The following is a 20,126-nucleotide window of genomic DNA, read 5'->3' on the forward strand; positions in this document are numbered from 1 at the left end:
ACCAAGGCTGACCAAAGTGCTGCACGGCAAACAAAAAAAGAAAAAGTGAAAGTATATTAAAAAGAATCACACCCTGTGTGAAGTGGGCGGTGTCTTGCTAGCTAATCACAATACTGAATGGAGTCAACCAATCATGTACAAAAGATAAATACATTTATTGAAACACTCTTTATGATGGACGAAACCATAACATGAAAAAAACCAATATTTGGTTTTTTTCAAGTTATGGTTGCTTATATAGGGCTATGCACATGTGTCATGTGACACTGGCCAATCACAGTCCTGAATAGATTGTGATTGGCCAATCACAGCGCAGGATAATTCTACTAATTTCCTGGGCCCAGATCACAGCGCAGGAAAATGTACATTTTTCCAAATCTCACTTATAGGGGCGGTTTCACCGCCCAAAAAAGGTAGTGTTGTGTTCTTCTCCTCTCCTCTCTCTGTGTTATTCAACTCTTTTCCCTGACTTATCATGACTTCATAAACTTTAGATTTCCATATGTAAAAACAACAAAGCGGCTGCACAAACTAAAGTGCCAATGTATACTGAAGAGGCAGAGAAAGATATAAAGCCAACCTTTCGGACAGACAAAAAGCCTTTTTCAGTGTATTGAAGACGATACAACCACCTACAAAAGCACTGCCGTGTGTGGAACTCTCAGATGACCATCTCCCCACTCTCTCATTTTCTCTCTCTCTCTCTCTCTCTCTCTCTCTCTCTCTCTCTCTCTCTCACATATATATATTCAGGTGTTAGACTTTGGTTGGCCCGACCACCACGCTCCCGCCCTGGACAAGATCTGCAGCATCTGCAAGGCCATGGACACGTGGCTGAGTGCAGACAGCCACAACGTGGTGGTCATACACAACAAGGTGAGAGAGTCCATCACCCTGTCTGTCTGTCTGTCTGTCTGTCTGTCTGTCTGTCTGTCTGCTCCACAGACCGCTGGAAGATGGGAGGAGACGTTTTCAGTTTTTTCTAAGTTCACCGGTTCTCAGCGTTGGGTTGGGGGGGGGACACACCATCAGGGGTCCAAACGGACACACGTTACTCTTGAGAGCGTACAAATGGAACCAAATGGACCCGTACGGGTCCATTTGGTTCCACTTGTACGCTCTCAGAGTTATATAAACGCACTGAAGATTTTACAGTGTAGATTGGGGTTCCATTGTAGTTCATGTCAATGATTCTCAATCGTATTAATTTTAAGGACCCCCAGTTTGATATGCATCAGTCCAAGGACCCCCTATTAGATATAATTTTTTTTTTTGCTCTGGAACCCCAATATACGATATAAAATCCTCAGAGTTAATTTAACTCTGAGAGTGTGCAAATGGAACCAAATGGACCTGCAAGAGTCCATTTTGGACCGCTGGTGCATGGTCGTTCATGGACCTGGCGTTCTAGAATCCGGTGTTTTAGTTGTATTCTCGTTTGACGGTTGTGCACTGACAGTAGAGGGAGCTCTCAGGCTCTCTGCACACACAACCCTATCCCCTGCGGCTGTGTGTGTGTGTGTGTGTGGGGGGGTACATGTCTCCCCACTCTTCAGTCCAATGTATGTGATTTACTCCAATATGCTCTGCTACCGTACATGTAAGGCATTCCATTACAAAAAAAAAAAACTACATCCCCCCCATTACCGAAACATTCTGGCGCACTCACGGCATCGTGCTATGTGGCAAAACACACCCGTTACGGCACGTAGCCCAAATAAACCCCCAAAAGCATGCTAGACAAAAACAAAGCCATAAAAATATATTGGGCCAATATTATTTGGCTCAGGTTTTTTGGGGACTTAACCCCGGGGTGTCCCCCCTCTGATTGCAACACATCATGTATTAATAATAGGAGCTTAGACCTCTCCAACCCCCGTAGCCAAACATCCCCGTAGAGAGGCCACAAACAAGAGCGTCGTCATGGAAACCGGTGTTATTTCTCTCTCTCTCTCTCCCCGAGATGAGTAATGTTTGAGGACGAGCGTGTGCGGAGCTGGAAGTTTGCGGTGGTCACTAAGGAAGTATAAGCGGGGCGGCTTCGGATTTCCACGCATCAACAGACCCTTTTCCAGGAGGGTTCCACGCTGTTTTTAGGGGCTATTTACAACGTGGAACATAACTCAGCCTTAAACAATGCTCCTTGTTTTTGGGAAGCCGGAGAGAAATGGGTAAAAATGAATCCCCGAATTCGGTTCCCGTTGCCACGGTGACCTGTACGTGGAAATCTATTTTGGTTTTTTAAGAGCCCCGAAAGAAAGCAGGAGCGCGGTCGAGCTGCGGTGCATGCATCATTTAGCAAAAAGACTTTAAAAAACCCTCCAAATATCTGACAAGCACGAAAAGCCACATAACATAGATTTTTATCTATCTGAACTTTGTGAGCATGGTTAAAACATATAATTTAGGATCCCAGAAGGAGATGTTTTCTTGTTATACTTTGGCCTGTGTCCACCTGTGTTATACACAGTAAAAAATCCTCAGTGTTCATTTACGGGTCTGTAACTCTGACAGTGTACAAATGGAACCAAATGGACCCGATAGGGTCCATTTGGTTCCATTTGTACACTGTCAGAGTTAAATTAACGCGATAACGTACCAAAAACCAAGGGAGATTTAGGAACGGGATTTGAATACCTACCCACTCCACTTTCTTCAAGAATGAACCCAACTCTGTCCTTATAACCACTTAAACCCCTGTAGTCTCAGAGAACTGGACTTGAGTTACAACTGTAGTTGGACCACTTTGTCCGTCTACACCAAATCTCTGTGCCAAAAAATAGCCGATCTACAAGCTCACAATGAGCTTGTTGATATGCTATTTTTGGCTGATGTTCCCCCAAGAATATGGACTCTGGGGGGGGGCTAAGTGGTTAAAGTAGATAGGTTGGAAAATGGGTGAAGTCGTTCTTTAATTCAGCTCCACACGATCATCATGACCACCAGATGGAATCAATGCCCTCCTGTTGTTTTAACGTTTGGCATTGTTTGGTTTTCCAGGGCAACCGTGGCAGGACAGGGGTGGTAGTGGCGGCGTACATGCACTACAGCAACATATCAGCCAGGTGAGTAATGCAAAGGTCTCATTTATGGTGCTGATCGCTCTACAAAATTAACTGATAGTCCTGTGGTTTCCCTTCTATTTTTGGTCCTCTAATGAGTCTATCATTTGTTATTGCTACTGTCATTTTACCAGTGGTGGAAAAAGTACTCAAATTCTTTACTTAAGTAAAAGTACCAATACTGCAATATAGAAATACTCTGTTACAAGTAAAAGTTCAGAATTCTAAATTTACTTGATTAAAAGTACAAAAGTATTGGCATCAAAATGTACTTAAAGTACCAAAAGTAAAAGTACTAAAATGTTTGAAAATAGCAGATCTACAAGCTCACAACGCGTCGCATCGCGACACGTTGTGAGCTTGTAGATCAGCTATTTTCAAATAGCCTATATATGTTTAAAATAGGGCTAAAGTGGTTAAAGTATGTTTCATAATATTATAATTTATATCTGAAAAGTATCTAGTAACTAAATCTTTCAAATAATTGTAGTGGAGTAAAAGTACAATATTTGCCTCCGAGATGTAGTGGAGTAGAAGTAAAAGTATTGGAAATTGGAAACACTCAAGTAAAGTACAAATACCTCACAATTGTACTTAAGTTCAGTACTTAAGTAAATGTACTTAGTTACTTTCCACCACTGCATTTTACTATGACCATTTAGTAGGTTTGTTCCGACACTCAGCAGTTATTGCACGCCTGTCCTCCCTGGAAGGACGCTCCCTCTTTTGTGATTCTTCATTCAAGGTTTTTTCATTCTTTTCCCGTCAAGGTTTTTTTACGACGTGGCTCCTAGTGTGTTTGTCGGTCGGTCGGTCTGTCTGTCTGCGGCTAATGTCGCAAACCAATGGGGTGACATCATGAGTATGATGTCATCGACATGATGTCAGAGATCCATAGGAAGGCCACGCCACTATTAGACCCTGTATTTTCTTCTTGGGAGTTTTGCCTCGCCTGATTGAGGGTCAGGGGGTTCCCAGATTGCTGTAACAGTGATGAAGGGCTGTGCAAATGAAACTACACTAGAAATCAACTTGACTGACTGAAAAACATGTTGTGAGGCAACATGATTCTCGGGTGAAAATCAGTTAATTTCATTGAGCGAGGCAGCCGTGCAATGCAATATAGCTTAGCCCCAAGCCTCGAGGTGACCTTATGAATCATTGAGACAGAGACCGAGAGAGACAGAGAGAGAGAGACAGACAGACAGAGAGAGATAGAGACGCACGCACGCACGCACGCACACACACACACACACACACGCACGCACGCACGCACGCACACAGACACTCACAGACATAGATAGGGGATAGTCAATGTAAAACCAAGTGAGCAGAAGCGGTGAGCTGAGGCAAGACAAAATAAGCCCATATTGTTCATCACAAGACCCACATCTGAAGACGGGCTGGAGACAGAGGGGGGGCTGGTGGGGGGGCGGATGAGTCAACACAGTCATACTGTACTGCACAGGGACGACGGGCTGGATAGCATGCGACTGGGGAACAATAACAGCAATATGAATATCAAAAGGATTTCATGCGATAGTTAGAAGTAGAATGCGACGTCTTTCATCAAATGACAGCAGATCACAACACTCAAATCGTAACTATCCCTCGGTTCCTTTCCTGCGGCCAAACAGTCTCGCTCACTTATAGCTTTTCGCTTCGCTTCGTTATATCTGAAATAGTTTTTTTAGCGACGCCAAACCCGAGAGCGGAATCCTGTTCGCGTGTCCCAAGGAGACTCTGAAGCCTAATTTACGTGTTCTCCAAAAAGAACGGATCTACACAAGCGTCACGGTGTGAGGCGTTGTTAGCTTGTGTAGATCCGTTCTTTTTGGCGAGCTTAAGCTGACATGCCTGTTGCACGTGGGGTTTTCCCCACCCAGTTGTTTGTGAGAGAACGTTGTTTTGGTCGGAGGAAAAGTTAACTCGGGTCATTCTCCTGAGGAGTCAATAGGCTTCTGTCAGCGTGCAAGGACATGCTTCTATAGAGAACTTACATTCAGTACAACAACTTTTTTTACTGTTACAATACAGTACAATCAATGGATAGAACTTGGGATTGGACAATTAATATCAAGTTTTTTATGGAGAAATACAAATGAATACACCTTTTAACTTTAACTTTGATATACCTTTCTTGCAACTAACTGATGATGACACAATAATGATTAACCTCTTAAATCCTCTGTTCTTAGTAAAACAAACCTGAGTTGCAACCTCTTTTTTCCCTCTTCATGAAATTTTTTCACCAAAAATAGCTGATCTACAAGCTCACAACGCGTCGCAGTGGGACGCGTTGTGAGCTTGTAGATCGGTTATTTTTGGCTATAATGTTCCCCGCACAATATGGATGCTGGGGTTCAAGTGGTTAAGAATAAAAAAAAACAATGACTGTCCGGCTTACTTGTAATGGTAGACAGAAGGACCCGAGGTACTCTGAATATTTCGAAAATCCTATATTCAAACACGGATTACACTTTATCCATGTTTGAATAAAGGCTTTATGATAATCATAAACCGGGCCAACGATAACAGAGTGGTGTGTAACCATGTATTTCTGTTGGCATGCAGCGCTGACCAGGCCTTGGACAGGTTTGCCATGAAGCGCTTTTATGAAGACAAAGTGCTTCCTGTGGGTCAGCCGTCTCAGAAAAGGTCAGTCTTCCCTCACTTCCTGTTTGTGTTATCAGGAGTTTGACCCCAAGGTCAACTGTCCCACAGAGACACCTATGTAATGATGATACATGGTTGCTGTCGGGCAGAAACCTCCTATCTCCATTCTCCATACAGTATTTTAACTTTTTGTGTTTTTCCGTAAATTAACGCCCTAGTTGATCATACTACAGCGTCACACAAAAGCATCAAAAGTAGCAGATCTGCAAGCTCGAAACGCGGCGCGAAGCGACGCGTTTTGAGCTTGTAGATCTGCTACTTTTGATCCTTTTGAATTTGAATGCTGAAAAGTAAGAGTTTTGGACCTGAGATTTCCACTTGACAGAGACGATATATAATGATAACTATAACTACAGTATATTAATTGATTGATTGATTGATTGATTGATTCAAAGGTTATGCTTAAAGGATAACACAAAAAGCACTAGGGGCTTGTTTCCATTGTGGTCCGTTGTACTCAATTTATCAGTTATAGATATAATACGATACAATACAATACAAAACATCAGTAGAATCATAAGGTATATTTGCAGAGAAAGGAGGGGTGGGGGACAAAAATATTGTGTTTGCCATTGTCCTTGTTGTGGTGTGGACTCTGCCATCCAAGCACTTAACTATAACTAGTTATAGTTATAGTGCTTGGTTAAGCCAAGCACTATAATTATAAATATAACTATATTGTTCACCATTGTCTTTGTTATAGTTGTGCTGTCTGCCATCCACTTGAGTTTTTTAAAAACTATATATTTATAGTTATTGTTATACTAGCCTCAGTAGCCTGGAAACCAGACGAATCTGCCCTCGGCAGATTTGGTCTGGCACCGCTCAGTTGTGATTGGATTTCACCCTCTCCGAAGTAGTGAGGGACCAATCAGGGCCTAGTATGCAAATTTGGGGCGGGTTTATCGCCAGAGGCATTTTTTTTTATTCGCCCCTTGGAAATGCAGATTCCACACAGAGATTCCAGACTAATATCTACTCAGTGATATTAGTCTGGCCATGCCAGGCTATTGCTATACTGCAGTTATAGTGCTTGGTGTGAACGGCCACTAAGATGTAAAGAAACATATAAATTGAGAAATGATTTGCTAATCGGAGAGAGAAGGATGAGGCTGGCTGGGCACCGCGTCAGGCAGTGTTGATTTTGACAGCATATTCTGATTTAGTTTTAGTCATAGTCTTTTGAATAAAATTCCATTTAGTTTCAGTCATATTTTAGTCATCTGAAATGTTTTACTGTTAGTCTAGTTTTAGTCGACTAAATCTACAGTTGATTTAGTCGACTAAAATGTATTTTGGCGGTGCCTTGATGGCGTCTTAAAGGCTGATTTTACACTTGGTTGAAAATAGCCGATCTACAAGCTCACAACGCGTCGCTGCGACGCGTTGTGAGCTTGTAGATCGGCTATTTTCAGAGCGCAACACCCAAGCGTCTTTTAGTTCTACTGGATCTTTTCTCCACTCGTCCCTCACTAACATTTTAGTCTAGTTTTTATTTGTTGACGAAATTGTCAACATATTTAGTCTTAGTTTTAGTCGACGAAATCAACACTGGTGTTAGGCACCCGGAACTAGTGGCAAGCAAACTGACACTGTGGGAGCCAACCCAGGGCACAGGAAAGGAAAGAGAGTGGAGCTGACACTGCAGAGCTCAAGACCCTGATGCTAGAGAGGAGGGTGTGGAGGGCAACGAGTTGGTGTTGGCTAGACCGCACTCTCATATCGAATCGCAATAGAAAATTATAATTCAGCATATATAAACAAATATAATACTTGAGAAAATATTGATATCTAGGATGTAAGATAATCCCGATGTGGTCTGTTTATGTAGCATCAACATCAGCAAGCAGTCCCATGGGTTCTTGTGTTGTTTGCGTGTTGACTGACAGTGTGCTATCCACCGCTGTCCTTACGTAGGAGAGATTACGACTCTTTGGTTACAGTACGCAGACAAACACCCTCATTCCCCCTTGTTGCTAAAACACGAAGGATCCTGCTACAATCTGATCTGTTCTTCCGCCCCCCGCTGTCTGTCTTGTCACAGGTATGTGCAGTACTTCAGTGGTTTGCTCTCGGGACACATCAAGATCAACAACAAACCTCTGTTCCTTCACCACGTCATCATGCACGGCATCCCCAACTTTGAGTCTAAAGGAGGTACGCTGCAGCATGAGTTTTGATTGATTGATTGAATACTTTATTAACAAGTTTGAAAATGTTGGTTTCCATTGTGGTCCATTGTACTCAGTTCATCATCATGACATCATGACAAAAAGTGGTTCTATAACTTTTTAATTTCAAGGACCCTGAGATTGTACAGATGGAACCAAATGGACCCGTAATTTGGTTCCATTTGTACACTCTCAGAGTTACACATCTGTAAAAGTCAATTTGGAACCCCTTCAAGGAACTCCCTGCATGGACCCCACTTTGAGAACCCCTGGTGTAGGCATTTGCAGGAACAAAATTGTACAAACAAATGCATGCACTCGCACACAGATATTAGACACACAGTTGCATGCACAAATACACCGCTGTCTGCTTAAATAGACAGCGGAGATTGAACCGTTAGGATCGCTAGAACTACCACGATGCTCCATGTTTTTTGTTGCTGTTTTTAAATCAGGCATGTGTTCTGGTTCCCCAGGTTGTCGACCATTTCTCAAAATCTACCAGGCGATGCAACCAGTCTACACGTCTGGGATCTAGTAAGTCCTAACCAACACATGCGAGCACATAAATGCATGTTATGTGTGTGCGCGCGCGCCCACACACACACACACACACACACACACACACACACACACACACACACACACACACACACACTCACACACATGCAGCCTTTACAAGATTCCAGTGATCGTGAGCCCATAATGGCTCAATAACAAGAACCCTTATTTTCCTTTATAATCCCCTCCCCTTCCAACACTCCTGACCCCCTCCTGACACACACACACACACACACACACACACACGTGCGCGCACGCACACACACACACACACACACACACACACACACACACACACACACACACACACACACACACACACACACACACACACACACGCACACGCACACACAAACTGTCCCTCCTGTGGGTTTACACTGTGCGCTTGCCAAACGTTATTGTGTTTAGCTAGCCTCCACTGCAGCTGCAGTGCTTCAGACCCTGCAGTAACGTACTGGTGTTATTTGTAACCGGTGAGCCAGTGGAACGGGGGGGCAGACATGGCATTCTTTGGCGGTACGCCCCAGGGCCTATGTCCTCTGTCAGGGGACCCCCCACCGCCTTGCCCAGGGCCAGACGAGAATCCATGGATTCTGAGGGGCTTTTGTAGTGAGAGAGGAGAGGAGGGGAGAGGAGAGGGGTCAGAGGAGAGGAGGGGAGAGGAGAGAAGGATAGAGAGGGAAAGGGAGGAGAGGAGAGGAGAGGAGACAAGAGAAGGAAAGATAGGGAAAGGGAGGAGAGGAGACAAGAGAAGGACAGAGAGGGAAAGGGAGAAGAGGACAGGACAGGTGAGGAGAGGAGAGCTAGCGCTGCAGGGCTGGCAGTGCCTTCAGGTTGGTACAGCGGGTACATACATGTAGGGCAGCACCGCTCTATTTCCAATTTCCGTCCTCCATACTTATTTTCCATCTTACCCTCTCTCTCTACATTTTGCACCCAGGGCCATTCAGGTTATAGCCTCATTATGTTAGACATATGTATGTTAAACAAAGCATGCTTAAGGATTAAGGCTGCCTCAGAGAACCCCCCCTTTAATCCTCCCATGCTGTGTATTATTGTTGATACAGGTATGTAAGCTTAACAGCACAGTATAGAACAGAACCCACCACCACGTGAAACCATCAGTACACACCTACAGGGTTTCCAGACTTCCAACCCCTCCAGGCCCCAAATCACGCTCCTTCATCAAACCCCCCCCCCCCTCTCTCTCTCTCTCTCTCACATGCCCTCTATTAGCGCTCGCCAGCCTTTGATCCCACTCTCCGAGTAAGACAATCATGTAGACACTAATACCCCCACTGAAGGGTTGCTAATGACTGATCATCCTGGGCATGATGTTTGACTGGTCATGTGGGGAGTCGCAGCACTTACAGTGCATTACATTCATGTTGTTTATTGTAAGATGAAGATTTTTGTATGTATTTTATCTACTATCTGTGTACTTGTTTGTTTGTTTGTTTGTTTATGCAGTATGTACCTATGCAATGTTGTCCAGCTCCACTATGCACGCGTCCACAGTGATTTGTCTTCATTACTTTGGGAGGCTTGTTTCAGCATGCTTATATTAACATGTCTCGCTATTTCATAAAGGGACAATTGCTTATTTATTTAAAATGCTGTTATTTTGTGTTGCAGCAATGTTCAGGGCGACAGCCAGACAAGTATCTGCATCACCATAGAGCCTGGCCTGCTCCTCAAAGGAGACATTCTGGTAAGAACGGCACACGTTTTGGCTATTGGGGTACAACAGTTCACCCAACAATTTGTCTTTTAACCCATTAAGGCCTGAGATTCCGATTCTACAAAATGCTTTAAAAATATATATATTCAAAGATTTGCACACATTTTCACGATTTTTCAAAAATAGCAGATCTACAAGCTCATAGCGCGGCACTCGGTGCCGCGCTATGAGCTTGTAGATCTGCTATTTTTTAATAGCCAAAGTGTAAAATAATGGTTTAAGTGGTTACACAGATGCGTTCCCGGTTTTAATGGGTTAAATATACAGTGTATCTAAATGGAAGGAAGGAAGCAAGGAAGCAAGGAAGGAAGGAGGCAGGCAGGCAGGCAGGGCAGGCTATATTTGTGTACTAGTAACGAGGGAATCCTATTTACTTAGCTCACTTTGTGTCCAGGTATGGTATGCTTGTCCTGTTCCGTTTTTATAGTTTCCATTCACAGAATAAATGGGGCTATAAAAACTGTGGGAAGACTGTTGGCTTGGCTCCTATTATTTCGGTCTAAAGACCCTCATTAGCACACAATATGTTTGCTGTAAAATATTATGTCAAAATGGCAGCTGAGGTATACTTCCTCTCCAGGCCATGTTGGGAGATATACGAGGTACAATTTAGCTGCAATACATTTGTTTAAAAAGTAACGGTTAGTAACAGTGACAGTTGAAAGAGGTTTCTGCCTTTTCTTTTACCTTTTTAGAGAGGTGTTTCATAAATGGAAAATGCGTCTTTTTCATTAGTGCGCCTATACGTATCCAAGTGAAAATCGCAGCTGACTGCCTTTGCACCTCCTTTTCTCATCACATATTGTTATCTTGGCACACACACCCCCAGGAGAGTTCAAGGCAACAAGCTGCGTGCGTCAGCACCTTTTGTGCTTAATGCTGCGTCACGGCGGCCATATCGCCTATGCGTCCTCGGGCCTCATAACTCCAGCATGCAGTGTTTTTCAAAGAGGGAGCAGCGTTGCCAGATTTTGTGATTGAAATGAGCAACCAGGTCTAGGAAAACAAGCCCAGAAGAAGCGACTATTAGGCCACATAGAGCACTTTCAACCTATATACTGTAGATTGGCTATTTGAAAATAGCCGATCTACAAACTCACAAGAAATTGTACATCTGCTATTTTTCAAAAAGATTTTTTAAACATTCTAACAATCTAACAACACAAATCTGGTACAGGGCTCCCTGGCACTAAACATTTTCAGATGGGAGGTTAGGGATAAATACACTGGTTTAAATAATAATTAAACAATTTGGAAGCAAGCCCAAATAAGCGAGTACACTTTAGAAACAATTACCAATATTTACAAGCAACTGAACAGAAAAAATAAGCCCAAAGTCGCTTATAATAAGCGGAACATGGCAACCCTGAAAGGGAGCACTTAAGGCTGCAGGCCCATCATTCCGTTCTTGGCCACCCCTGAATCCGTGAGTGTTTTCTGGGAGCCGGAGCTTGTATCTCTGTCTTAACAGGGGGGGGGGGCTAATGGATTCTGCTGAGCGCATCATCTGACCATGCAGATGTCTGCTCATGCTTGTTATTCTAAAAGCGTGCGCACCTTGTGAGCCGTGCCCCGCGGGCAGCATTTTGTCTCTGTTTTTCACAGTGTTCCACATTCATTAAAGCTCATACATCCTGCGTGTGTTTGTTTTGCGGATAATGATTGGGTTTATTAACCCATTCAATCCGGGAACGCATCCGTGTCATTTTTAGATTTCTTTGGCTATTCAAAAATAGCAGATCTACAAGCTCATAGCGCGGCACCGAGTGCCGCACTATGAGCTTGTAGAACTGCTTTTTTTTATTTTTATCTTGGACATTTTTGCAAATCTCTGAATGCATATTTTTAAAGCGAATATTTGTAACTCAAATCTTTGCTTCTGGGGGGTCCCTGGAACAAAGCATTTTGAGATGGGGGTCCGCGGCCAAATACATACTGTATCTAAAAAAAAATCTAAATCCTAACAGTATATTGCTATATCAGTGGTGCTCCAACTTCTCCATGTCAAGGACCCCCAAAATGATATGTATTTGGCCTCGGACCGCCATCTCAAAATATGTTGTTCCAAGGACCCCCAGAAGCACAGATCGGAGTTAAAAATGTTTCGCTTTAAAACATATTTGCAAAAAAGAAATCACGTTTTTTTCAAAAAAATAGCAGATCTACAAGCTCATGAGCTTGTATATCTGCTATTTTTGAATAGCCAAAGAAATCTTAAAAATGACACCGATCCATTCCCGGTCTTAATGGCTTAACTGACCTCTTGATGAAGTGAAAAATAATTCACTGTTCCAGGAACGAACAGATTTCAGGGAAATCATTTTGGGCACATTTCTATGTCTCTACAGGGCATAGATCTGAAGTCTTGGCCGCGTCTTATGACACAGTCCAGTGTTTGTCATTTTGGTTTCAAGTTTGGTTTCTAGTTTATTTTAAAGCGCATCTGGAATGTTGAAATGCATTTCGCAGAGCCGGGAAAAAAAAGGGACCACTGGATCAACAAGAAAGGGAACTGCATATTTACAGAACATCCATACACAAAAGGAGAGAGAGAGAGAGGGGTGTATGTTATGTTATGGATGACTTGTGGATACAGTTGAAAAGTTGAACTCGGAAACAACTGGCCAAGTATGAGGTTCAAGCAAGGAATCGGTTTTGATGAAGCTGTATTTTTTCTAATACAGGCAGGAGGAGGCTGTACCAAAGTATTAGCGTTCGGAAAGCACGACAATCAGCCCGAACTGTATTGTATATCGTTGCTGTCGGGCAGAAACCTCTTATCTCCATATTTTAACGTTTTTTTTCCCGTAAAACGAACGCCCTATTTGATCATACTACAGCGTCACACAAAAGCATAAAAAGTAGCAGATCTACAAGCTCGAAACGTGGCGCGAAGCGACGCGTTTTGAGCTTGTAGATCTGCTACTTTTGCTATTTTTGCTACTTTGCTAGTTTTGCAATTTTTTCATTCGAATCCTGAAAAGTACATATGAGGTTTCCACCCGACAGAGACGATATTTTCTTCTTCCTTTTTTTCTCTCCTCTTCTACTTTCCAAACTTGGCTCACAAGCATTGTTTGTCTCCTGGATCACCCCTCCTCCCCCACTCAGTGGGAGGTAGAATCTAAATATCCCAGAAAGCCGCAGTAAAGCTGCAGGACATTTCACTGATCCTGTCTTTTCCCCCCGTCTTCAACCCTTGGATTGTTTGCTCGAATTAGCGTTGTTATAGCCTCGTCGGGCCCTCCTCCACAAGCAGCATCACGGGTATGTTCATGGAAGGCCAATCAGCCATGATGGGTCACATAGGAAATGATTTCTAATGTTTGTTTGCAGTGCAGTGTGTATTGTGGCATGACAACTCAAATGGTGTTCAGCGTAAGGGTTCGATTTGTTAAAAAAGAAAGAAAAAGGGGAAAAGTAGTGGGGTACATTTTCCTTACCACTTTCACACACATTCACTGCCAGGGGCTTTCTAATGCTGGCAGGTAGCATCTGCCAGCATTTTTAAGCATTCTGACACATTTTTTAAGAACCACAGAATATTTATCTCCAGTCTGATGGATCCCCTGATGGTTGTTAATCACGGAGGGTTTCACTGTGCTTCCGTGAAGAAAAAGATGTCATCGTGACCCCCCCGTTATCTTGTTATACCCTGTTGAAAATAGCATGTTTTGCCAAAAATACATAGTAAAACACAGGAGCCGAGATACAGAATATTTCCCAAATACTTTAACCAGGAAGTGAATGGAGCAGTAAATCTTTGGATGGCGTTATCTCCTGGTTCTGTGTGAAAAACGAAATAAATAAATAAATAAAAAATATATAATTATGATTATCATTATTACTATTTTATTTTTTAAATGACTGAGAGATCTCCGTCAATGGCAGTGAATGTGTTAAGGCCTATCTACTTTGTCATACCACAAATAGCGAAAATAGCAGATCTATGAGCTCACAAGCTGTGTGTGTGTGGGGGGGGGGTTCTCATTTCATCATTTTTGACACATTAATAGTCTTTTTTGTATTAGTAAAAAGGTCTTAAAAGTCCTTAAATTGTCACTTTATAAATGTGCAGATACCAGCTGTATACACGTATACGGTATATTGGTTTGTTTACTGTTGAGTGAAAAAACAATGTTGCACATTAAGCTAATCATCTGAGGGGGGGGGGGGGGGGGGGGGGGAATCATTTGGGGACCCCCCTGGGTCCCGACCCACAGGTTGAGAATCACTGGGGTATAGAGAATGAAGATTGTCCTCCGTGTGGTTGTTAGTGGTGCTTTATGAGGCTCTAGTGTGGATAGCAATGGCCTGTATAATAATGCCATGTGGAGAGCGTAGGGCCATACATTTACAGGGCTATATATAAAGAAGTCTTAAATGCTTTCTCTAGCGCGGGGCCAGTGCAGTGAAACGAGCCTCGGCCGTGAATCAGAGGTGACATGCTCTTGGCCAAGCGTTTCAAAGAGAACAATGCATGTTGTGCTCACTGTAGAAGTCTGGAGCAGAGGCCCTGGAACAGAGGAGGCATTGAGTCAAATCTGTAGCAAAGTAATTTGACATTACAATCATTTTCCTTTTGATGACCCATTTTGTTCATTTTGGTCCCCTGTTTCCGAAGAGGATCTCGCATTGGCTATTGTCTTGTTTTTGGCCCGCGGGGGTACCGCAAATCACTGGATTCATCTTAACCCATTAAGACCGGGTAAAGCATGATTTATTTGGCTATTCAAAAAACAGCAGCTTGTAGATCTGCTATTTTTTATGAATCTTGAAAGTTTGTGCAAATCTTTGAATATATAAATGTTTTTTTTAAAGCTAACATTTGTAACTTACATCTTATTGCTTCTGGGGATTCTACAAATATCTTCTAAAAATCCTAACAGTTTTTTGAAGAAAACTGCTATATATCAGTGGTGCTCACACTTTTTCATGTCAAGGACCTCCCAAAATGATATGTATTTGGCCGCGGACCCCATCTGAAAATAATTTGATCAAGGGACCCCCCCCCCCCCCATAGATTTGAGTTACAAATGTTTACGAGTCAATGCGCGCCACGCTAACAAATCCAAAAAATGACACAGATTCGTTCCCGGTCCTAACGGATTAAGGACAAATCGGTGCGGCTCACTAAAAGCTTCTAATCACAATGTTCCATCAAATCCAGCCTCATGAAACGCACTGAAACGTCATAAGGCTTTTGGGAGCGATGGCTATACGCTGTAGCAAGATCCGGATACCGTTTGAACATTCGCTGCTTTTATGGCACACACTTTCTTGTACACACCTCCTGCTAATCTTCCGTGGAACCGAAATCGTGTCACCACCTCGCACCTTATTATGTCTAACCTCATGTACATGCGGTACCTGCTGGTCTATGCTATGTGTATAGATATCTTTGATTTTTGACTTTCACATTTTTGTTTTTTTAATGTGTTTCTTTACTGTTTGAATTTTCCTATTGCTTTCCCTGCTCTCCCTCCCCCCTGCTTTTCTTCTTTCTGAAAACAACTAAAAAACGAGCTTGCACACTTCTTTACACCTGTAAGCATGTGTGATACGACAATGACGTTGATACCGATCCTGATTCCTTCTCCCTTTTAGCTCAAGTGTTACCACAAGCGCTACCGTGGGCCCTCCAGGGACGTGATCTTCCGCGTTCAGTTCCATACCTGTGCGGTTCATGACCTAGGCATCATCTTTGGGAAAGATGAGCTTGATGAGACCTTCAAGGGTAAGGGCCGGCTCAAGGTTCACGCCTTTTAATCTAAATGAACCTCGTTTACGGTCAAATGAGGAGGAGAAAAAAAAGAAATCTCACACATTGTTTGTTTTGCTTCTCGCCTACAGATGACAGATTTCCAGAATACGGAAAAGTGGAGTTTGTCTTCTCCTTCGGACCAGAGAAAATACATGGTAAGAATCATTACCTGGGATGTTGCGGGCAGTGTTGCCAGGTCTGCGTATTATAATTTCCCCCCAAGATTTTATTTGAAAATAGCAGTACTACTATTTTCAAATAGCTTGTGTATAATGTTTAAAGTGCTCATGTGGCCCATAGTCACTTCTTTTGGGCTTGTTTTCCTAGCCCTGTTTGCTTGTTTCTCTCACAGAATCTGGCAACACTGGTTGCAGGTGAGGTGTTTCACTGTAGATGACGTACACCTGTGGTTGCACTGGTGGCGCTTAAAATGTATGCAAAAGCAGCATGAGCGGAAAGAGTACTACTATCCTACTCAAGTACTGCTACTTGACTGAAATTTTACTCAAGTAAAAGTATCAGACAACTCTGATACTTAGCTTTCTTGACCACAAATCTTAAGAATGTAAATTGAGCACGTTATTTGAACAGGTGATTTCTGTTCATTGTTTACCTGTTATCCTATAGTTTCAACGTAACAGATTTACGTCATTTCGATAGTAAATTATTTAGGCAGATCTAGTTTCTTACCTGGGATCCTAGCGTCTTGTGGCACTACACTGTCTCTTGCATTCTATGTACAGTATGTGATTACCTTGCTTATTGTGTGTCGCTCTGGATAAGAGCATCTGCTAAATGCCCAAATTGTAATTGAGTATAAGTAGCCTACAAAAGTAGCTCTTTTGAAGACATACAGTATAGTCAGCGGCCGAGTGTAACCTTTTCATATTAACCCATTAATACCTGGAACGCATCTGTGTCACTTTAGATGTCTTTGGCTATTCAAAAATAGCAGATCTACAAGCTCATAGCGCGGCACCGAGTGCCGCGCTATGAGCTTGTAGATCTGCTATTTTTGAAAAATCGTGACATTTTTTAGATTAGATTTTTTTTCAAAAAACTGTTAGGATTTAGAAAACATTTCTTAAGAATGGCCTCAGGTCTTAATGGGTTAATACGTCCTACCCAACAATCTACTACTATCTACCTACTTCTACAGTTCAGCGATGCTCTATAGTGGTGAGCTACTGTACTTTTCTTTATAAGAAAGCTTCCTCGAAAATGTACGTATGAGGGAAAAGGAGATTATTCCATTTCCCACTCTATGGACAATACTTTATAATACATCTGCTGAAGTGCAAGGGAGAGGGGCTGACCTCTGTGTGCAGGATATTCACAGCTTTTTGTCTGGGGACCCTTTTGCACTATTGGTCAAGGTGTGGATCATCTGGAGAATGGGCCCAGTGTCTCTGTGGACTACAATACCCAAGATCCTCTGATCCGCTGGGATTCCTACGAGAACTTCAACCAGCTCTGCGAGGACAACACAGAAGGTGAGTTTTCCAAAAGCCGAGGTATACAGGGTTAAAGTGGTTGAACTGATTCTGATGCTACATTAACTATTCCTGGGGAGCCCTTCAAGGACCCCTTTGGAGGTCCCTGGACCCCACTTTAGAGAACCACTGATCAGCTGTGTTTTGCGTGGCTATTTCTGGAGGTTTGCTCACGTTGTGTGTTAGCTTGGGTCGGGCTGGGTCTGAGCATGGACTTGGAGGGATTTACCAGACAGACAAATCATAGTGTAAGATGTGGAAACTTTGGCTAAAAAAGCATCTGCTAAATGACATACATTATGTTAGAGTTGATATCAGTCATTTAGGTGTTTTTTTTAAAGACACATTTTCCTGCAGTCTTCTTTACTCAGCAGTAGCAGTTAAAGAGAGTTAAGGTTGAGCAGGGACAGAATAATCCAGGCCATTAGCAGCAGCAGATGTCATTAGTGACATCCGTGATGTTTAAATAATAGGTGTACAGTACAGTATACAGCCTGAGGCACACAGCCACGCGGGCGCTCCAGATGTCCTTACCACAGTGGTGGAAAGTAACTAAGTACATTTACTCAAGTACTGTACTTGAAGCTGCACTATGTAACTTTAGTTTTAATTTGGCACTTTTACTACAGTAAAATTGTATTTCTACATTGTTGTACTACTTTTACTTAAAGTAATACTAGGTAACTTTTTCAACAAAACTAAAGTTAAATTGTATATCTTTTGTGAGTGGCAAATGTTTCACAACACCCACTCCATGAATTTCACCCCCGAAAGCCTTTTCTATTATAATTTCTATTGAAAAGTTGGCTCGGTGAGCCTTTCCCGCGAAAATGACATCATCCGGCTTCCGGTTTCCTGTTTGGCCAGGAACTACCGCGCTAATAACAAAAAGGAATCTCACGCTGTTTTTAAGAGATTGTACGATTTGAAGATCGAAAAACAACAGAAAAAGAAAACACAGCTCACGGTAACTAAAGCTCCACTGGCTAAGAGAAACGATCCACAGATAGTATAAAACAATTAAAAGAACGCTTTTTGAAACGCTTCCGTCTTCCGGTGAAAACAAATGGAATTCTGGGTAACGGAGGAATAAACGAACGGCCTGCAGTGACGGTAATGACCAGCAGAGGCTGCTAAAAATCGATATTTGTGGACCTGCATTGTATAACTTTAAGTCAAGAAAAGTAATCGCCGCTTGCTTTTGACTCAGTGTGCAGCATTATGGCTAGAGAAGGACTCTCATTTATGTACGACTTCCACAGCTTTGCACACACAGGCACACGTGCACATACACGGGCGGGCACACTAGCACATACACACACAGGCACACGTGCACGTACACACACACACAGGGACACGCTAGACAGGTGGCACTCACATACAGTATCCTCTCTTGTGTGCTGTAAAGTTAACGAGGTGTTAATTACAGACTCTTAACAGCCAGTGCACTCATGGCAGGCCGAGGTTGTGGCTGGCCTCGTTCAAACCTCTTCTTGTACTTGGGCTTGAAAAACAACATAATGCTGTAATTGTGCAGATCAATAATCCTTCTTATAAATAAATAAGCAGGAGTGTACATTAGTTTTTTTTTTTTATTACTTTTTTTTTTACGATTTGGAATTCATATTGAATGTAGGAAAGTGGTGCTGGGGTGTTCAGCTGTTATTGATGATTGGCCATTCATTGAACTCCTGCACAGCTCTACAGTATGTGCACTGGAGCTCTGGTTCTCAATATGTGGTCCGGGGACCCCCAGTTTGATATGCATTCGGCCACAGATCATTTGATATGATTTTAATCTCTGGGACAGCAATCTGCTGTATGAAATTTTCAGTGTTAATGTAACTCACCGGGTATTCAAATTGAACCAAATGGACCCGTAGCATAGTCCATATGTTTGCTAACTATAACTCATTTAGCCTGGGACCCCTCAGAACCTCCCCAAAGACCCCTCGGGGTCCCGGACAACTATTTGCACTATAAGTCAGTAGATTATGTCAGAGGGACATGCACTGTGGCTGTCTGTGAATAAGCCTCGAGTCCAACTGTAAATGTGACGTGGAAATGCAATTTAAATTGATCAGGCGGAACTTGGAACTCAACTTTCTCTCCTGCATAATTTCACACACACACACACACACACACACACACACACACACACACACACACACACACACACACACACACACACACACACACACACACACACACACACACACACACACACACACACACACACTCTCTTTGTGTGTCGTGTGTGGCCTGGGGCCTAGTGCGTGACACAGAGAAGAGATTGAATCTGAGTCCTAATATAGTTTAGAGAGCTTTTTTCACACTTTCATCTCCCTAATCTACCACTCCATGGGGTCAAACACAGTTCATGCATCGGTCAAGTTCACGCCATATGACTGCTGCACAAGTCATGTGTGTACATTAGAAATAGACATGCATTAGCACCTGACACTGAAGTGTTAACCACTCTAAGCCTTATATACGGCATCGTGTGGTATCTTACAATTTACGACATGCCCAAAAAATAGGGACGACAGGTTGAAAGTGGTTAATTGAGAGACTGACTATTTTTCTATTTTAATAAGTTATATATTATGCAACACTACAATCCAAGCACACAAAATTAGTGACAATGTGATGTACAGT

General features: G+C 42.8%; 1 protein-coding gene across 12 annotated transcripts in view; it reads left to right on the top strand.

Moving 5' to 3' along the window:
* tns1b (tensin 1b) overlaps positions 1-20,126 on the top strand; it is a 320,096-nt gene that overhangs the window by 215,344 nt on the left and 84,626 nt on the right. For 8 of the 12 annotated variants that reach the window (XM_080456566.1, XM_080456571.1, XM_080456572.1 and 5 more), the window contains 9 exons: positions 754-876; positions 3,001-3,065; positions 5,637-5,720; positions 7,783-7,895; positions 8,386-8,446; positions 10,106-10,181; positions 15,819-15,948; positions 16,065-16,128; positions 17,344-17,468. In XM_080456566.1, coding sequence (XP_080312692.1) covers positions 754-876; positions 3,001-3,065; positions 5,637-5,720; positions 7,783-7,895; positions 8,386-8,446; positions 10,106-10,181; positions 15,819-15,948; positions 16,065-16,128; positions 17,344-17,468 — 841 coding nt within the window. Of the gene's footprint in view, positions 1-753; positions 877-3,000; positions 3,066-5,636; positions 5,721-7,782; positions 7,896-8,385; positions 8,447-10,105; positions 10,182-15,818; positions 15,949-16,064; positions 16,131-17,343; positions 17,469-20,126 lie in introns of all 12 variants that reach the window. The other 4 variants (XM_080456570.1, XM_080456568.1, XM_080456569.1 and 1 more) reach the window with 1 other exon arrangement.

The sequence above is a fragment of the Gymnoscopelus braueri genome (genome assembly GCF_963280865.1).
Source record: "Gymnoscopelus braueri genome assembly, chromosome: 18".
Classification (NCBI taxonomy): Eukaryota; Metazoa; Chordata; class Actinopteri; order Myctophiformes; family Myctophidae; genus Gymnoscopelus; species Gymnoscopelus braueri.